The following is a 20,000-nucleotide window of genomic DNA, read 5'->3' on the forward strand; positions in this document are numbered from 1 at the left end:
TGAGTGTGTGTGTTCGTGGATGTGTGTGTGTGTTCGTGTGGATGATGTGTGTGTGTGCTTTGTGTGGATGTGTGTGTGTGTGTGTGTGTGTGTTCGTGTATGTGTGTGTTCGTGTATGTGTGTGTGTGTTTTCGTGTATATGTGCATATACGTGTGGATGTGTGTGTGTGTGTGTTCGTGTGTGTGTGTGTGTTCGTGTGTGTGTGTGTGTTCGCGTGTGTGTGTGTGTGTGTGTGTGTGTTCGCGTGTGTGTGTATTCGTGTATGGGTGTGTGGTTGTGATCAGTACGGTTTTATATGATTGTATTTGCGTGCGTCTTTTCATATCGCGCTCATCTGTCTGTGCGCCTTCGTATGTCTCTCTGTCCGCCTGTGTCTGTACGTGTGAATGCGTATGCTTGTGTGCTTGTGTGCGTGCTTGCGGGCCTGCGCACACTCCCTTCTGTAGATCAATCGTGGCCATTTGCAGGAGAGTACAGCGCCCCAGGGCATTTACCTCGAGGGCGAAGGAGGGAGAAACGAAGGGAAGAAGGGAGGGAGAGCGTGAGGAGGGGCGGAGGGAGAGGAGGCAGGGAGGGAGGGAGGGAGAGTATGAGAAGAAGCAAAGAATGAGAGAGAGCGGGAGAGAGAGAGAGAGAGAGAGAGAGAGAGAGAGGGAGAGAGAGAGAGAGAGAGAGAGAGAGAGAGAGAGAGAGAGAGAGAGAGAGAGAGAGAGAGAACCATCAAGGGAGGAAGTCAAGAAACCGTCCACCATGATAAGCTTGCTTTAGACTCCCCCCCCCTCCCCCTTCCCACCCCTCCTCTTCCCCCATTCATTAGCAAGGGAGTTAATGATTAGTCACACGTTACTAATGGCATCCCCGGGGCAGGATGGCACAAGGGGAGCCTCGGGGAAAGGCAGGGAGATGGAGGGAGGGGGAGAGGGCGGATGGGAAATGCAGGGAGAAGGGGGGAGGGGAATGCAATGAGATGGAGGGAGGGGGAGAGGGCGGATGGGAAATGCAGGGAGAAGGGGGGAGGGGAATACAATGAGATGTGGAAGGGAGAAGGGGGGAGGGGGGGGAGGGGAAAGGCAGGGGGAAGGGGGGAGGGGAATGAAAGGGGATGGGGGGGGGGGGAGAGGGCGGATGGGAAATGCAGGGAGAAGGGGGGAGGGGAATACAATGAGATGGAAGGGAGAAAGTGGGGAGAGGGGGAGAGGGCGGATGGGGGAAATGCAGGGAGAAGGGGGGAGGGGAATACAATAAGATGGAAGGGAGAAGGGGGGAGAGGGCGGATGGGGAAATGCAGGGAGAAGGAAGGGGGAGGGGAATACAAGATGAGATGGAGAAGGAGGGAGAGGGCGGAATGGGAAATGCAGGGAGAAGAAGGGGGAGTGGGAATGCAATGAGATGGGAGAGGGAGAAGGGGAGGGGGAGAGGGCATTTATTAGGATGGGACAATGCAGGGGAGAATAGGGGAAAATGAGGGGAATACAATGAGTAGATGGAGGGAGGGGGAGAGGGTTGAGGGAAAATGGAGGGAGAAAGGGGGAGGGAGAATGAGATGGAAGGGAGAGAGGGGGAGGGAGGAGGAGGGCGAGATGGGAAATGCAGGGAGAAGGGGGAGGGAATAGATGAGATGAGTGGAGCGGGGAGAGTACCGCGGGATGTACCTGAAACCTGCAGGGAGAAGGGGCACTCATTTCCGGAGGGGCAATTTCTGCTCTGAGATGTGAGGGAGTCGTGGGAGAGGGCGGATGGGAAGGCAGGAGAAAGGGGAGGGGAATACAATGAGATGGAGGGAGGGGGAGAGGGCGGATGGGAAATGCAGGGAGGGAAGGAGGGGAGGGAATACAATGAGATGGAGGGAGGGGGAGGAGTGTATGGATGGGAAATGCAGGGAGAAGGGGGAGGGGAATACAATGAAATGGAGGTGAGGGGGGAAGTCGAGGAGGGATGGGAAATGCAGGAGAAGGGGGAGGGCAGAATACAATGAGATGGAGGGAGGGGGAGAGGGCGGATGGGAAATGCAGGGAGAAGGGGAGGGAATACAATGAGATGGAGGGAGGGGGAGAGTGGCGATGGGAAATGTGGACAGAAGGGGGAGGGGAATATAACAGATGCAGGGAGGGGAGAGGGTAAGTGAGGGAATGGTGGAGAAGGGGGAGGGGAATACAATGAGATGGAGGGAGGGGAGAGGGCGGATGGGAAATGCAGGAGAAGGGGGAGGGGAATACAATGAGATGGAGGGAGGGGAGGAGGAGAGGCGGATGGGGAAAAGTGAGGGGAGAAGGGGGGGAGGGGAATACAAGGACAGATGGAGGGTGAAGGAGTGGGAGAGGGCGGAGGAGAAGAGTGCAAGGAGAAGGGGGAGGGGAATACAATGAGATGGAGGGAGGGGGAGAAGGAGCGGATGGGAAATGCAGGGAGGAAGACTGGAGGAGGAGGAGGGGAGAGGGCGGATGGGAAATGGTAGCAAGGGAGGGGAATACAATGAGATGGAGGGAGGGGGAGAGGGCGGGATGGGAAATGCAGGGAGAAGGGGGAGGGGAATACAATGAGATGGAGGGAGGGGAGAGGGCGGATGGAAATGCAGGGAGAAGGGGAGAGGGGAATACAATGGAGATGGAGGGAGGGGGAGAGGGGGAGGGGAATACAATGAGATGGAGGGAGGTGGGGAGGGTATGATGGGAAATGCAGGGAGAAGGGGGAGGGGAATAACAATGAGATGGAGTGGGAGGGGGGAGAGGGCGGATGGAAATGCAGGGAGAAGGGGAGGGGAAATACAATGAGATGGAAGGGAGAAGGGGGAGAGGGAGATGGCGGGATGGGAAATGCAGAGAGAGAGAAGAGGAAATGCAAGATCAGGGAGGGATAAGGGAGGGAGAGGGTGAATGGGAAATGCAAGGAGATGGATGGGAGAAGTGGGGGAATGGGAGAGAGGGAAGAGTAAATGCAAGATCAGAAGGAGAAGGGGAGGGAGAGAGGGTGAATGGGCAAATGTAAGGAGATGGAAGGGAGAAGTGGGGGAATGGGAGAGGGAGAACAGGAATGTGAGAGACATTTATTAGATTAACAAAGGAAGGAAAAAATAGAAGAAAATGAGTCGGAATCATTGCAGAGGAGTGAGAGAGAGAGAGAGAGAGAGAGAGAGAGAGAGAGAGAGAGAGAGAGAGAGAGAGAGAGAGAGAGAGAGAGAGAGAGAGAGAGAGAGAGAGAGAAGGGGTAGATGGCATCGAGCGGGGAGGAGCGCACCGCCGAGTACCCGAAACCTGCTTTTGTGCACTCATTTCCGGCCGGGTACTTCGCTCGTGCGTGCGGGAGTCGTGGAGGGGGGGAGGAGGAGGAGGAGGAGGAGGAGGAGGAGGAGGAGGAGGAGGAGGAGGAGGAGGAGGAGGAGGGAGGAGGAGGAGGAGGAGGAGGAGGAGGAGGAAGGGGGGATGAAAGGGGGTAGGAAAGCAGTCGAGGAGGAGGATGAGAGGGGAGGGTAGAAGAGTGGAGGAGGGGGAGGAGGAGAGGGGAGGGGAAAAGAGTGGAGGAGGAGAAGGAGGACAGAGGAGGGTAGAAGAGTGGAAGAGGAGGAGGAGAAGAGTGGAGGAGGAGGGGAGGGGAAAGTGGAGGAGAAGGAGAAGGAGGAAAGGGAAGGGTGGAAGACTGGAGGAGGAGGAGGAAAAGGGAGGGGAGAAGAGTGGAGGGGTAGGAGAGGAAGGGGGGAGGTAAGGAGTTATTGAAGAAGGGGAGGAAGAGGGAAGGGAGAAAAGTTGAGGAAGAGGAGGGGGGAAGGGGGCAAAGGTAGTGGAAGTTATATAGGAAGGACGGATGGAGAAGAGAGTAGAAGGGGAGAAAATGGAGGGAGAGGAGGAGAACTATAAGGAATGGGAGGAGGAGGGAGTAAAAGGAAAAATAAAAGGAGGAAGTGGAGGGGCAGAGAGAAGTGGAGGAGGAGGAAGAAGAAGAAAGAAAGAGAATTGGGGGAAAATCAAGAGAGAGAGGAGAGGGAGAAAGGGAAGAGCGGGGAAGACGAGGAGGAACAGCTGTTAAAGAAGAGGGAGGAGGGAAAGGAGAGAGACGATAATAGATATGATTATGTATCGATGATGTGATGAGAGTGAAGAAGAAGAAAGAGAAGAGAAAGTAGGCGACGAGGATGAAGAAGTGGGCGATGACGAATGAAAAAGTTGATCATTACAATAATGATTGTAATTATGACGTTGACGGGAACTCTGTTGAAATGACTGGGTATTGGCACGTCAGGCGAGTGCTTTTTGCGGGTGGATATGAGTGCTTTAGTGTGTGTGTGTGTGTGTGTGAGTGAGTGTGTGTATGTGTTTTGCTTTATGTGCGTGCGTGTGTGTGTGTTTTGCTGTGTGTGTGTGAGTGTGTGTGTGTGTTGCTGTACATGTGTGCGCGCGTGTGTATGTGTGTGTTTTACCCTGTGTGTGTGCGTGTGTTTTACCCTGTGTGTGTGTGTTTTACTCTGTGTATGTGTGTGTGTCTGTTTTACTATGTGTGTATGTGTGCTCGTGTGTGTGTGTGTGTGAGTGTTCTTGTGTGTGTGTGTGTGTTCTATTCCGTTTGCAGATGCACTGGTAGCTCCACTTGCAGTCCCCTCACCTCTGCAGGTCGTTTTCTCTCCATCTCCCTTTCCTTTCCTTGGTCTCCGACTGGCTTTTATTCTCTCTCTTAACTCTTTTTTTCCTCTCTCTCCATTTTATTATTATTATTTAACTCATTGCATTCTATTTTCTTTCGTATCTTTTCATGTTTTACGTCTTTTCCCTACGCCTTTTTTTCATTTATCATCATCTTTATCGTCATCTATCTTTTCGTTTCCTCTTCCGCTTCTTGCTCCTCTTGCTCTTTCTTTCGTCCACCTTTTTTTACAATTCCCCTTCCCCTTTCTCCTTCTTTCTTTCCTCGTCTTTTTCTTTTTCAGTGCTCCATCATTACCTTCTACCTCAGTTTCACTCCCTCACTTTCTCTCTCCCCTTCCTTCCTATTTCCTTCCGTCTTGCCTTCTTCCCTTCCTATTTCCTTCCTTCTTCGCTTCCTTCTCTTCCTTCTTACTTCCTACCCTACTCTACCCAAGCCAATCCCGCGCCACTTCCCCTTCGTCGTTTTCTTCCTCCCATCTCTTCTTTCTCATCTCATCCCTTCCTCTCCGCCCCCCCCCCCTTCCACCTCCTTGCCAACCCTTTCCTTTCACCTCCTTCCCTCCTCCGCCATCCTTACGTCCCCTTCTTCTTCTTCTTCTCCTTTTCCCCCTCCTCCCCACTCCTCCTCCTCCTCCCCCTCCCTCCACCTCCCCCTCCTCCTCCTCCTCCTTCTCCTCCTCCTCCTCCTCCTCCTCCTCCTCCTCCTCCTCCTCTCCCCCCTCCCTCCCGCCGACATCAGATAAGTGTCCCGCCGGAGCCGATAGCGCCCCCCGATAAGCCGATGCTTGGATTCGGCGATCGGCGACGGCGCGGGGGAGATCGCTTATCGGAACGTGTTGCGTCTCTTCGCTTCTCGTTCTTGGGGCGAAGGAGGGAGGGAGGGAGAGAGAGAGGGAGAAAGGGAGAGGGGGAGGAAGGGGGGGAGAGGGGAAGGCTGGTCCCGGTCCCGTTGGATGGCCTTGCGAGGCGAGGAGGGCAAGGGAGGACAGAGAGGAGGAGGGAAGGCGTGGGAGAGAGACAAAGAGGAGGAGGAAGGACATGGGAGATAGACAGAGAGAAGGGAAGGCGTGAGAGAGAGACAGAGAGGAGGAGGAGGAAGGACATGGGAGAGAGACAGAGAAGGGGGAGGAAGGAGGGCGTGGGAGAAAGAGAGGAGGAGGGAAAGCGTGGGGGGGGGGGGGGAGAGAGAGAGGAGGAGGGAAGGTGTAGGGGAGAGACAGAGAGAAGGAGGGAAGGCGTGGAGGAATGAGAGAATAGAAGGAGGGAAGGCGTGGGAGAGGAATAGAGACGGAGGGATAAAGAGAGGGGAGGGATAGGAGGGAGGGGTTGAGATATGCGTAAAGGTTGAAAGGGAGAGGGGGAGGGGATGTTATCATAAACACCAACATCACCGAGATCATTGTCATCATCACGCTAATTATTACTGTTTGTTGACATCATTCTAACAATAACAACAATAGTCTTTATGGTTTGTGACCTTCGCTGTTAGTATCATGTTTGCTTTTGGCAGTTTTATCTTTATCTTCATTAGTATTATTATGGTTGTTGATTATTATTATTATTGGTATTATGATTATCATTATTGACATTACGATTACCATGATTACAATTACTCTTCTCACGCATTTATCACCGCTGCTTATGGTAATGGTAGAACTATTCCTCTTACCGTCCGCCTCCCGCCCCCTTTTCTAACGCCCCGTGTCCCTTTCCAGAAGTGGGAGCGCGAGCAGGAGGAGAAGCGGCGCCGGCTGGAGGAGGGGCTGGACGTGGGCGGCGACAGCACGCCCTTCAACTCCACGCCCGCGTCGCCCGCCCACAGCGAGGTAGGTAGCGGAGACCTTTGTGTGTGTGTGTGCGTGTGTGTGTGTGTGTGTGTGTGTGTGTGTGTGTGTGTGTGTGTGTGTGTGTGTGTGTGTGTGTGTGTGTGTGTGTGTGTGTGTGTGTGTGTGTGTGTGTGTGTGTGTGTGTGTGTGTGTTTTCTATATGTATATTTATCTAAAATAATATGTATATATATATATATATATATATATATATATATATATATATATATATATATATATATATATATATGCACTAAATATCTCTATCTCCTGAGTACCAACCTGTCTCACAATCCTGTATCCCAATTTTTTTCATTCCAAATCATTGCCCCATCTTATCGCTGTATCACATGACCTTTGATTATTTTCCAAACTATATTTTTTCTTCTTAATCCTTCCCGCATTTAAAGTTCTTATTTTCCTCTTCATCACATCGTTCTCAATCTTTCTTGTATTTGAAGTTATCGGTTTATTTCCTTTCTTTCTTTTCTCTCTTGGTTTTCTTCCTGTCTTTCTTTCTTTTCTCTCTCGGTTTTCTTCGTCTTTCTTTCTTTTCTCTCTCGGTTTTCTTCCTGTCTTTCTTTCTTTTCTCTCTCGGTTTTCTTCCCGTCTTTCTTTCTTTTCTCTCTCGGTTTTCTTCCTGTGTTTCTTTCTTTTCTCTCTCGGTTTTCTTCGCGTCTTTCTTTCTTTTCTCTCTCGGTTTTCTTCCCGTCTTTCTTTCTTTTCTCTCTCGGTTTTCTTCCCGTCTTTCTTTCTTTTCTCTCTCGGTTTTCTTCCTGTCTTTCTTTCTTTTCTCTCTCGGTTTTCTTCCCGTCTTTCTTTCTTTTCTCTCTCGGTTTTCTTCCTGTCTTTCTTTCTTTTCTCTCTCGGTTTTCTTCCCGTCTTTCTTTCTTTTCTCTCTCGGTTTTCTTCCTGTCTTTCTTTCTTTTCTCTCTCGGTTTTCTTCCCGTCTTTCTTTCTTTTCTCTCTCGGTTTTCTTCCTGTCTTTCTTTCTTTTCTCTCTCGGTTTTCTTCCTGTCTTTCTTTCTTTTCTCTCTCGGTTTTCTTCCCGTCTTTCTTTCTTTTCTCTCTCGGTTTTCTTCCTGTCTTTCTTTCTTTTCTCTCTCGGTTTTCTTCCTGTCTTTCTTTCTTTTCTCTCTCGGTTTTCTTCCCGTCTTTCTTTCTTTTCTCTCTCGGTTTTCTTCCCGTCTTTCTTTCTTTTCTCTCTCGGTTTTCTTCCCGTCTTTCTTTCTTTTCTCTCTCGGTTTTCTTCCTGTCTTTCTTTCTTTTCTCTCTCGGTTTTCTTCCCGTCTTTCTTTCTTTTCTCTCTCGGTTTTCTTCCTGTCTTTCTTTCTTTTCTCTCTCGGTTTTCTTCCCGTCTTTCTTTCTTTTCTCTCTCGGTTTTCTTCCCGTCTTTCTTTCTTTTCTCTCTCGGTTTTCTTCCCGTCTTTCTTTCTTTTCTCTCTCGGTTTTCTTCCTGTCTTTCTTTCTTTTCTCTCTCGGTTTTCTTCCTGTCTTTCTTTCTTTTCTCTCTCGGTTTTCTTCCTGTCTTTCTTTCTTTTCTCTCTCGGTTTTCTTCCTGTCTTTCTTTCTTTTCTCTCTCGGTTTTCTTCCCGTCTTTCTTTCTTTTCTCTCTCGGTTTTCTTCCTGTCTTTCTTTCTTTTCTTTCTTGTTTTTCTTCCTGTCTTTCTTTTTTTTCTTTCTCGGTTTTCTTCCTGTCTTTCTTTCTTTTCTCTCTCGTTTTTCTTCCTGTCTTTTTTTCTTTTCTCTCTCGGTTTTCTTCCTGTCTTTCTTTCTTTTCTCTCTCGGTTTTCTTCCTGTCTTTCTTTCTTTTCTCTCTCGGTTTTCTTCCTGTCTTTCTTTCTTTTCTCTCTCGGTTTTCTTCCTGTCTTTCTTTCTTTTCTCTCTTGGTTTTCTTCCTGTCTCTCTTTTCTCTCTCGGTTTTCTTCCTGTCTTTCTTTCTTTTCTCTCTCGGTTTTCTTCCTGTCTTTCTTTCTTTTCTCTCTCGGTTTTCTTCCTGTCTTTCTTTCTTTTCTCTCTCGGTTTTCTTCCCGTTTTTTGTTCTTTTCTCTCTCGGTTTTCTTCCCGTCTTTCTTTCTTTTCTCTCTCGGTTTTCTTCCTGTCTTTCTTTCTTTTCTCTCTCGGTTTTCTTCCTGTCTTTCTTTCTTTTCTCTCTCGGTTTTCTTCCCGTCTTTCTTTCTTTTCTCTCTCGGTTTTCTTCCTGTCTTTCTTTCTTTTCTCTCTCGGTTTTCTTCCTGTCTTTCTTTCTTTTCTCTCTCGGTTTTCTTCCCGTCTTTCTTTCTTTTCTCTCTCGGTTTTCTTCCCGTCTTTCTTTCTTTTCTCTCTCGGTTTTCTTCCTGTCTTTCTTTCTTTTCTCTCTCGGTTTTCTTCCCGTCTTTCTTTCTTTTCTCTCTCGGTTTTCTTCCTGTCTTTCTTTCTTTTCTCTCTCGGTTTTCTTCCTGTCTTTCTTTCTTTTCTCTCTCGGTTTTCTTCCTGTCTTTCTTTCTTTTCTCTCTCGGTTTTCTTCCTGTCTTTCTTTCTTTTCTCTCTCGGTTTTCTTCCCGTCTTTCTTTCTTTTCTCTCTCGGTTTTCTTCCTGTCTTTCTTTCTTTTCTCTCTCGGTTTTCTTCCCGTCTTTCTTTCTTTTCTCTCTCGGTTTTCTTCCTGTCTTTCTTTCTTTTCTCTCTCGGTTTTCTTCCCGTCTTTCTTTCTTTTCTCTCTCGGTTTTCTTCCTGTCTTTCTTTCTTTTCTCTCTCGGTTTTCTTCCTGTCTTTCTTTCTTTTCTCTCTCGGTTTTCTTCCTGTCTTTCTTTCTTTTCTCTCTCGGTTTTCTTCCTGTCTTTCTTTCTTTTCTCTCTCGGTTTTCTTCCTGTCTTTCTTTCTTTTCTCTCTCGGTTTTCTTCCTGTCTTTCTTTCTTTTCTCTCTCGGTTTTCTTCCCGTCTTTCTTTCTTTTCTCTCTCGGTTTTCTTCCCCTCTTTCTTTCTTTTCTCTCTCGGTTTTCTTCCTGTCTTTCTTTCTTTTCTCTGTCGGTTTTCTTCCCGTCTTTCTTTCTTTTCTCTCTCGGTTTTCTTCCCGTCTTTCTTTCTTTTCTGTCTGGGTTTTCTTCCTGTCTTTCTTTCTTTTCTCTCTCGGTTTTCTTCCTGTCTTTCTTTCTTTTCTCTCTCGGTTTTCTTCCCGTCTTTCTTTCTTTTCTCTCTCGGTTTTCTTCCTGTCTTTCTTTCTTTTCTCTCGGTTTTCTTCCCGTCTTTCTTTCTTTTCTCTCTCGGTTTTCTTCCTATCTTTCTTTCTTTTCTCTCTCACATGTTTTTCTTCCTTTCTTTCTTTCTTTTCTCTCTCATGTTTTTCTTCCTGTCTTTCTTTCTTTTCTCTCTCGGTTTTCTTCCTGTCTTTCTTTCTTTTCTCTCTCGGTTTTCTTCCTGTCTTTCTTTCTTTTCTCTCTCGGTTTTCTTCCTGTCTTTCTTTCTTTTCTCTCTCGGTTTTCTTCCCGTCTTTCTTTCTTTTCTCTCTCGGTTTTCTTCCTGTCTTTCTTTCTTTTCTCTCTCACATGTTTTTCTTCCTTTCTTTCTTTCTTTTCTCTCATGTTTTTCTTCCTGTCTTTCTTTATTTTCTCTCTCGGTTTTCTTCCCGTCTTTCTTTCTTTTCTCTCTCGGTTTTCTTCCTGTCTTTCTTTCTTTTCTCTCTCGGTTTTCTTCCTGTCTTTCTTTCTTTTCTCTCTCGGTTTTCTTCCCGTCTTTCTTTCTTTTCTCTCTCGGTTTTCTTCCTGTCTTTCTTTCTTTTCTCTCTCGGTTTTCTTCCTGTCTTTCTTTCTTTTCTCTCTCGGTTTTCTTCCCGTCTTTCTTTCTTTTCTCTCTCGGTTTTCTTCCTGTCTTTCTTTCTTTTCTCTCTCGGTTTTCTTCCTGTCTTTCTTTCTTTTCTCTCTCGGTTTTCTTCCCGTCTTTCTTTCTTTTCTCTCTCGGTTTTCTTCCTGTCTTTCTTTCTTTTCTCTCTCGGTTTTCTTCCCGTCTTTCTTTCTTTTCTCTCTCTGTTTTCTTCCCGACTTTCTTTCTTTTCTCTCTCGGTTTTCTTCCTGTCTTTTTTTTTTTTTTCTTTCGGTTTTCATATCGTATTTCTTTCTTTTGTCTCTCGGTTTTCTTCCTGTCTTTCGTTCTTTTCTGTCTCGGTTTTCTTCCCATCTTACTTTCTTTTCTCTCTCGGTTTTCTTCCTTTCTTTCTTTCTTTTCTCTCTCGGTTTTCTTCCTGTCTTTCTTTCTTTTCTCTCTCGGTTTTCTTCCCGTCTTTCTTTCTTTTCTCTCTCGGTTTTCTTCCCGTCTTTCTTTCTTTTCTCTCTCGGTTTTCTTCCTGTCTTTCTTTCTTTTCTCTCTCGGTTTTCTTCCCGTCTTTCTTTCTTTTCTCTCTCGGTTTTCTTCCTGTCTTTCTTTCTTTTCTCTCTCGGTTTTCTTCCTGTCTTTCTTTCTTTTCTCTCTCGGTTTTCTTCCCGTCTTTCTTTCTTTTCTCTCTCGGTTTTCTTCCCGTCTTTCTTTCTTTTCTCTCTCGGTTTTCTTCCTGTCTTTCTTTCTTTTCTCTCTCGGTTTTCTTCCCGTCTTTCTTTCTTTTCTCTCTCGGTTTTCTTCCTGTCTTTCTTTCTTTTCTCTCTCGGTTTTCTTCCTGTCTTTCTTTCTTTTCTCTCTCGGTTTTCTTCCCGTCTTTCTTTCTTTTCTCTCTCGGGTTTCTTCCTGTCTTTCTTTCTTTTCTCTCTCGGTTTTCTTCCTGTCTTTCTTTCTTTTCTCTCTCGGTTTTCTTCCTGTCTTTCTTTCTTTTCTCTCTCGGTTTTCTTCCCGTCTTTCTTTCTTTTCTCTCTCGGTTTTCTTCCTGTCTTTCTTTCTTTTCTCTCTCGGTTTTCTTCCCGTCTTTCTTTCTTTTCTCTCTTGGTTTTCTTCCTGTCTTTCTTTCTTTTTTCTCTCACATGTTTTTCTTCGTCTTTCTTTCTTTTCTCTCTCATGTTTTTCTTCCTGTCTTTCTTTCTTTTCTCTCTCGGTTTTCTTCCTGTCTTTCTTTCTTTTCTCTCTCTCATGTTTTTCTTCCTGTCTTTCTTTCTTTCCTCTCTCTCTCTCTTTCCCCCTCCCGTTATCTCCCGCGCGCGAGTGTTTGCGGCGAATCGGTGGCCTTGTTCCCGCAGCGGCCGGTTCACTCTGGCGACCTTCTGCGTGATGCCCGGAAAATGGGGACGGGGAGCAAAAAGTATCGAACGGGCGATGGGCCGTGTGCAAGCGTGTGTTCGATGGGTTTTTTTTTTTGTACGTTGTTTATGTATGGATGGATGGGTGGGTGTAGGTTTTTTTTTTTTTTTTCTTAGCAATAGTAGTAGTAGTTGTTGTTGATGTTGTTGTTTTTGTTGTTGGTTTTGTATTTGTTGTTGCGGTGGTGGTGGTGGTGGTGGTATCATTAGCAAAAGCAGTAACCACCTTATCATTACTATTAAGATATAATCTCTATATGAATCTATAGTGATAGACAGAAAAGTATATAAAAAAGATGAATATACAAATAGACATATAGACAGACACACACACCGTACTCATAAACATAAACTCAACTTGCATGCGAACAAGTATATGCATAAGCACATCTTTTGCATATATATCTTGGATGTTTTCACAAGCACTTCTGCCATAATTCAGCGGCAAATATTATAGCTCGTTTTGAGAGAGATAGAGAAAGGAGGTAAGAGAAGTAGGGAGATAGATGTAAAAAAAGGAGTGAGAGAGATAGAAGGGAAAAGAGAAAGAGAGAGAGAGGGAAGGGAAAAGAGAAAGAGAGAGAGAGGGAAGGGAAAAGAGAAAGAGAGAGGGGGAAGGGAAAAAAGAATTGAGAGAGTGGGGGAGATGGAGGAAAAAAGGAGTGAGAGAGAAAAGGGAAATAAAAATAAAGAGAGAGGGGGAAAGGGAAAAGAGAAAGAAAGAGACAGGAAAAGAGGAATAGAGAGAGAGAGATGGGGGAGAGGCAGAGAGATAGGAAGAACGATTATTAAATTAAAAGAAATATATGAGATGGTGTGGTGGCCGTCGAGAGAAGCAACGACTCACGATCCAAACTGTTTTCCAGCTGTTTAAAGAATTCATCGCAATGGGTTTGTGGAGGGCGTGAAATGTGAGGCCAGCGGCTTGACCTGAGGGAGGTCATGAGGTCACGTGGCGATAGGAGATGGAAGAGAGGGGTGGGGGTAGAGGGAGGGGGCAGGGGGCGCATTTTCCGTTGATGGATTGTCGTGGTTTATGCTCGTGACGGCACGTGTGGGATGTTGCAGCTTATTTGCGGATGGATGGATGGATATATAGATAGATAGGTGTATTTGCCGAGCTTGTCTTCTCTTTTTCTCTTTTCCATTTATTGGTTCATAGAGATAGTGAATCTAGAGACGTGTAAGGAAGGTAGATGAAATATAACATTTTTTTGGGGGGGAGCGAATTGTTATATATATATTGATAGATAAATACTGTTAGAGATAGAGAGAGAGATTGGTATTGATATGGAGAGGCAAATTAATTGATACAGGTATAAATAGAGCGATTAGATGTAGATGAATGAATGAATTGATAGGTAGGTGGATAGATGAATAAACCCACACGTAAGTATAAAATAGATACACCGATACAGATATCGATAGGCGAAATAATGAACACAGATACAGACAGATAAAACGAATCGATGTATAAAGTCCCTTTGTTCGAAAATAAGTGTTACGGCAGCCGCGGAATCCCCAAGGGCGTCGTGATCCAGCCGGGGAGAGAGAGAGAGAGGGGAAGAAAGGGCACGGGATTTCGGCGAGCACAAAGGGCAGTGTCGGTGGGGGGTAGGGGGGTGGGGGGGTTGTTTAAGTGCGTGCAAGCGGTATGTTGGGAATGCGGTGCGCGGGGTGTTGAGTGGTGTGAGGGGGGGTGTGGGGGGTAAGGGGAGGGCGTGCGTGCGTGTGTGTGTGTGTGTGTGTGTGTGTGTGTGTGTGTGTGTGTGTGTGTGTGTGTGTGTGTGTGTGTGTGTCTGTGTGTGTGTGTGTGTGTGCGCGCGCGCGCGTGGTGTGTGTGTATGTGTGTGTGAGTGTGTGTGTGAGAGAGATAGAGACAGAGACAGAGATAGGGGGAAGAGAAAGGAAGGAGGGAGGGAAGAAAGAAGAGAGGGAGGGAAGAAAGAAGAGAGGAAGGCATACAGAGAAAGAGATAGTCGAAGAAAGCGGAACAGGGGAATAGTATAAAAGAAAGAAAAACCGCCACATATATAATGAAGTCCAGTCCGCCGGCCCTGCGACCCCGGCCCCCGAGCCCAGCGCCTTGTCCCGGAAGATGCGACGAGTGGCCGGCAGCCGGGCGCGATAGGATCTTGAGGTCACTATTTACACGGCGCAACTATTCGCAATGGGTAGGCCGTTGCGTCGGACCAGGCACGGTCGCGCCGGGGGGCTTGGTCTGGCTTGGCCTCGGTGTTTTATTTGGTTTTTATTATTTTTTTTATTATGATCATTTTTATTATTATTATTAATTTTTTTATTTTTTTTATTTTATTTGTGTGTGTATGAGTGTGTGTGTGTGTGTGTGTGTGTGTGTGTGTGGTTGTGTGTGTGTGTGTGTGTGTGTGTGTGTGTGTGTGTGTGTGTGTGTGTGTGTGTGTGTGTGTGTGTGTGTGTGTGTGTGTGTGTGTGTGGTTTATTTAGCCTTTTGGGAGAGTCGGGTTGTGTTTAGTTGGATAAATTTCGATGGATAGATAGATGAAAGTAGATGGATTGATAGATAGGTAGATAGATAGATAAATTTATGAATGGATAGCTAGATAGAGCAGTGAATGGATAGATAGATAGATAGATAGATAGATAGCGAAAGACGGATATAGATATTGACAGATAGATAGATGGACGGACAGCGGGGTGGATAGACAGACCGAAGATAATGCAGAGATAGAGGAAGCCGATAGCCAGGAGATCGATAAGGAATCCGTTCGCTTATCCCGGCCGTTAGGATCGTGATTCGTGGCGGCGCGATGTCCCCCGAGATAGCGCTGGCCTCGGAGGGCGCGGGGGGATGCCCGGCGCAGCAGGCAAGGGCGCGCGGGATGCGTCCTGGCATGCCGGGCTGGGCGGCCCCGGGCGCGGGTTTCGGCCTCGATTTTGCTTTTTTCTTCTTCTTCTTCTTTTTCATCTTTTTCTTATTATTATTATTATTTTATTATTATTATTATTATTGCGTTTGTTTTCTTTCTTTTTTGAAAATTTGTTTTGTTGTTTCTTTTCCATTTCTTTTCTTTTCTCTGATATTAGTCTTCGTTTTCTCACTCTTTTTTTTTTTCGTTTACTCTTTTATTTCTCCTCCTCCTTCACATTCTGTTTCCCCTACTCTGTATTTTACTTTTTTCTACCTTCGGTTCCCCTTCGTTTTCTTCTCTCTTCCTCCTCTTCTTCTTCTGCTTCCCTCTTCTTATTCTGCTTCTCTCTTCTTTTATTCTCTCCTCCTCCTCCTCTTCTTCTTCTGCTTCTTCTCTCCTCCTCCTCCTCCTTCTTCTTCTGCTTCTCTTCTTCTTCTCCTCCTCCTCCCTCTTCTCTTCTTCTGCTTCTTTCTCTCCTCCTCCTCCTCCTCCCTTCCTCCTCCTTCTCTTCCTTCCTCCTTCCTTCCTTCCTTCCTTTCCTCCTTCCTTCCTCCTCCTCCTCCTTCCTCCTCCTCTTCCTCCTCCTCCTCTTCCTTCTTCTTCTTTCTCATCATCATCTTCTTCTCCACCCTCCCCCTCCCCTCCCCGTCCCGTGTCTCGCTCCCGTCTGCGCTTCCCCGTCGGGTCGCGTCGTGAGTTCCGTCGTCTGGTCCGTCGCCGCCGCCGTCTCCCTGTGTGGTCGCTGTTTGCTTGTTGGTTTATGGTATTCGGTTTGTTTTTTTCTTTTTGTTCTATTTATTTTATTTTTTCTGATTAATATATATATATATATATTTTTAGATTTTGTTTTCTTTAGATTTCTTTTTTTGTCTTCATGTTCTATTTGTTTATTTATTTATTTATTATTATTATTTTTTTTTTACATTTTATTTTCTGTTTTTTTTTTGTCTTCATGTTCTATTTATTTTGAGTTTTGTTTGTTTGTTTATTTGTTTGCCATTTTATTTGTTTATTTGTTTTTTAGACTTGTATGATACTTCTTTCTTTCTTTCTTCTCTAATGGTTGGATAAATCGGTAAGTTGTTTGCTCACGTCATTTACAGACAAACGGGTTGAGCTGTATATCAGTATTCATAGGCAACGGCATAACTATAGACAGGATTAATACATTATGTGATATATAAAAATATCGTATTTAGAAAGTAAATAGATGTAATAGCATTCTCCACTATTATAGCGTGGAATGAGATATTTTATGAGCGTGTTTGCGTGTGCACGAGCGTAATGAGCGTGTGCGCGTGTGTACGTACGTGTCCAGAGAGCGTGTGCGTGTGAGGATTTCCATATACAAGCACGCTTACGGTACGCGCACACGGGGGTATGTGTGCGTACAGGTAAGAGCATACCTTGATGGTCACTTAACATGGAATGCGCTGGATGGGAATGTTTGGTAGAGGGTAGAAAGTAGACAGAGTGGTATGCTGTATGTGTATTATATGTTTTTTTTTTTTTTTTTTTTTTTTTTTTTTTTTTCTTTTTTTTTTTGGGGGTGTGTGTGTGTGTGTATGTGGGGGGTTAAGAGGGGAAAGGAGAGTAGGGGTGAGGAATGGGGGGGGGGGATAGGGAAGGGAGGGAGGGAATGGAAGGAAGGAATTGTTATTGGAGATTGGAGGATTGGAGAAAGTGACGAGGCAAAGGGGATGGGAGGACGAGAGAGACGAGAGAGAGAGAGAGAGAGAGAGAGAGAGAGAGAGAGATGGGACAGAGAGGAGTGAAAGAGAAGAGAGAAGAAGAGAGAGGGGGGGAGGGAGGAAGAGAGAAAGAGAGGGAGAGAGAGGGAGGGAGGGAGGGAGAAGGAAAGAGAAAGAGAGATAGAGGTAGAGATAGAGAGATAGAGGGACAGAGGCGATGAACAAAGTCACTACAGGAGTTGAAAGAGAGGAAGAAAGGGGGAAGTAGGGCTGAGAGGGAGGGGAGGGAGGGGAGGGGAGGTGGTGGGAGGGGAATAGGGGATGGGGTCGAGGGAAAGGGGGTGAGGCCGGGAGGGGAGGGGGGAGGGGGGGGAGGTAGGGAATTCGATGCATTGAGGGGCCGAAGTGGAATGATACGCCTCCTGGGAATGCGCGAAGGCTCGGGTGGTCATTTGGATGCGGTGGAGGGGTGGGGGGGGGGGGTGGCATGCGTGTGGGCGTGCGGGCGAGGGCGAGTGGGTGGGTGTTTGGGTGGGTGGGTGGGCGGGCGGAAGGAAGGACAGCGGGAGGGAGGAGTAGATGGGGTCCTTAGTGGCTTGGTTTCTTTCTTTCTCCTTCTTTCTCTCTTTGTTCTCCTCTTGTGTTTTCTTTTGTTTTTTTCTTCTTCTTCTTCCTCTCCTTGTTCTCCTCTTGCGTTTTCTTTTGTTTTTTTTCTTCTTCTTCCTCCTCTTTATTCTCCTCTTGTGTTTTCTTTCGTGTTGTCTTTCTTTGGCGTCTCATTTCTTTATTTCAGCTTCGTTCCTTGCGTTCTTTCATCTCCTTGTCTTCCTCCATCCTTCCCACGCCGCTTCCTGTATGCTTCCTCACGCTTCCCGTCTTCCCTTCATTCTATTTCCATCTTTCCTTCTTTCCCTTTATTCTTCTTCCTTCCTTTTTTGCCTCCTTAGTCTTTCCATCTTTCCTTAATTTGATTTCCATCTTTCCGGCTTTCCTTCTCTACCTTTCCATCTCTCCACCTTTCCTTCTCTCCCTTTTCATCTTTCCTTACATTTCATTCAATTTCCATCTTTCCATGTTTCCTTAATTTCATTTCATCTTTCCACCTTTCCTTCTCTCTCTTTCCGTTTTTCCTTATATTTCATTCTATTTCCACCTTTCCATCTTTCCTCACATTTCATTCTATCTTTCCACCGTTTCTATCCTTCTCTCTCTTCCAATCTTTCCTTACATTCCATTCCATTTTCTTCTCTTAATTTCATTTCCATCTCTCCATCTTTCCTTCTCTCTTTCTATCTTTCCTTATATTCCATTCCATTTCCAGCTTTCCATGTTTCCTAAATTTCATTCCAGCTTTCCACCTTTTCTATCCTTCTCTCTCTTCCAATCTTTCCTTACATTCCATTCCATTTTCTTCTCTCTTAATTTCATTTCCATCTCTCCATCTCTCCATCTTTCCTTTCCTTCCCTCCCTCCCCCTCCCGTCCCTCCTCTCCCCCATTCGTGGCACCCCGCTGTGATCCCTTTAGCGGAGTGAGGTACGGAGGCATCCTTAACTACCTTTAACTACCTCCCCTACTCCTTGCTTTCACTCCTGCCTTCTCTCTTTCGTTGCTTTTCCTCTCTTCTCTATTTTCCTTCTCTTCCCTCACTTTCCTTGACTTCTTCCTTCTGATTATTTTTTTTTTCATTCTATTCTCTTCTGTTCTTTTCTCTCTTCTCGTTTTTCTTTTCTGCTTTCTGTCGTTCTCTTCCTCTCTCCTTGATTCTTCTTTTCTTCTCTTCTGTGTGCTTTCTTTCGTTAATTTGCCTTTAACCGATTCACTATTTTTCTTGATTGATGGGGAATAGGGAATTGATGGTTATTTTTTCTCTTTCATCTCTTTCTCTCGCTCTCTTTTCGTCTTCCGTCTCTTTCTCTCCTCCTCCTCGCTCCTCTTGCCCCTCCTGCCCCTCCTTCCTCCCATCCTCCTCCTCCCCCTCTCCCCCCATTCGCAGCGTAAGACCCAGGCTGTGACCGATCGTTGTTATTCAAATGTCCCCTTCTTTATTGACATATTTTTTCTCGCTCTCTTTTCTTTCGCCGCCGTTTCGTCATCGTTATGGCCCCTACCTGCCCCCCCCCCCCCACCTTCCTATGTCCCTTTCCCTCCCTTCCCCTTCCTCGCTCCCTCCTTCCCTCCTCCTTTCCCCTATTTCCCTCCCCCCCCCAACCTCTTTCTCCGATTCATTTTCCTTTTTCCTCCCCCCCCACTCTTCTCCCTCTCCCTTCACTCCTCCCCTCCTGGCCCACCCCGCCCACCAGCCACTCCACGTAGGCATCGGAAAGCATGTCGAGAATGCCCAGGTTTGACCTTATGGTATTATGTCAGATTATTTCCTCTCCCCTCCCCCACCCTCTGTCCCCGTCCCCACACACCCCGCCATCTCTCTTTTTTTTCTTTCTTTCTTTCTTTCTCTCATTCTATTTCTCTTTCTCTTTCGCCGTTGGTCTCTGTAGGTTTTTCATGAATTTTCTCTCTGTGTGTCTATCTTTCTGGCTTTTTCTCTTTCTATCTGTTTATCTGTTTAACTACGCATTCATCTGTGTGTCTATGTATTCATTAATCTGTCTGTCTCTCTACATCTTTCTTTCTTTCTGTCTTTGTGCATTTACTACTGCTCCATATTTCTCATCTTTCCTCTCCTCGCCTTCCTCTTCTTCCTCTCCTTCCTCTCTCCTCTCTGTTTCCTGCTCTTCCATTTTCTCCTGTCCTTCTCGCCCTCCTATTCCTCTTTCCTTATTGCCTTTTGATCCTCTTCCATTTTACCTCTTCCTGCTACTCCCAATTTTTCCCCTCTTTCCCCTTCCTCCTCCCCTTCTTCCTTCTTCCTTTCCTTTTCCTTCCTCCCCTCTCTTCCTCCTTTCTTCTTCCTCCTCTCTCTCCATTTAGACCTCGTGCTCTTCTGCCTCTCCACACCGCTTCCTCTTTATTTGCGCGTATTGTTCCTCTTCTTTTTTATTTGGCTTCCTCTTCCTCATTTTCCTTTTCCCCTTCTCTTTTTCCACTGTCTCTGCCCCTACTACTTATCATCCTTCCTCTTCCTCCCATCCTCTCCTCCTGTTTTTCCTCCTCCGCCTCCTATTCCTCCTCGTCCTCTCCCTATTCATGCTCTTCCTCCTCTTCCTCCTCCTTCTCTCCCCCTCCTCCTCATCCTTCTCTTCCTGTTCATGCTCTTCCTCCTCCTCCTCCTCCTCCTCCTCCTCCTCCTCCTCCTCCTCCTCCTCCTCCTTCTTCCCCTCCTCCTCCTCCTCCTCCTCCTCCTCCTCCTCTTCATCCCCAGGAATGCCCAGTGTTCCCAAGGGCATAGGCTAAGAGGAGAGGGGATTGTGGGGGAGAGATAGGGGGGGAGGGGAGGAAGCCCACCTGGAGGCTTCCGATTTCCAGGTGGTTGCGAGGAGCGTGGGGGAGGGAGGGAGGGGAGAGGGGGAGGAGGGGAAGCAGGGCGGTTGTAAGGGGCACCTATTGTGGGATTTAGCAGTGTTGTGGGTCCCGGACAATGGGATGGTACCAACACGTGGCTGTGTGGGTCCCTAACCTCCCCCCACCCCCCACGTCTACCTTTCTCTCTCTCTCTCTCTCTCTCTCTCTCTCTCTCTCTCTCTCTCTCTCTCTCTCTCTCTCTCTCTCTCTCTCTCTCTCTCTCTCTCTCTCTCTCTCTCGTAATCTCTCTCTTTCTCTTTAACTCTCAGTTTTTTTCTCTAACTCTCTCGTCTCTGTACTCTC

At 46.6% G+C, this 20,000-nt stretch overlaps 1 protein-coding gene across 1 annotated transcript in view; it reads left to right on the forward strand.

Annotated features, from left to right (window-relative positions):
- LOC138865703 (chromatin-remodeling ATPase INO80-like) overlaps positions 1-20,000 on the forward strand; it is a gene marked incomplete at its 5' end in the record, with an annotated part of 117,521 nt that overhangs the window by 4,116 nt on the left and 93,405 nt on the right. The window contains 1 exon segment of the mRNA XM_070136975.1: positions 6,351-6,461. Coding sequence (XP_069993076.1) covers positions 6,351-6,461 — 111 coding nt within the window.

This window comes from Penaeus vannamei, chromosome 2 (genome assembly GCF_042767895.1).
Source record: "Penaeus vannamei isolate JL-2024 chromosome 2, ASM4276789v1, whole genome shotgun sequence".
In the NCBI taxonomy this organism is placed as follows: Eukaryota; Metazoa; Arthropoda; class Malacostraca; order Decapoda; family Penaeidae; genus Penaeus; species Penaeus vannamei.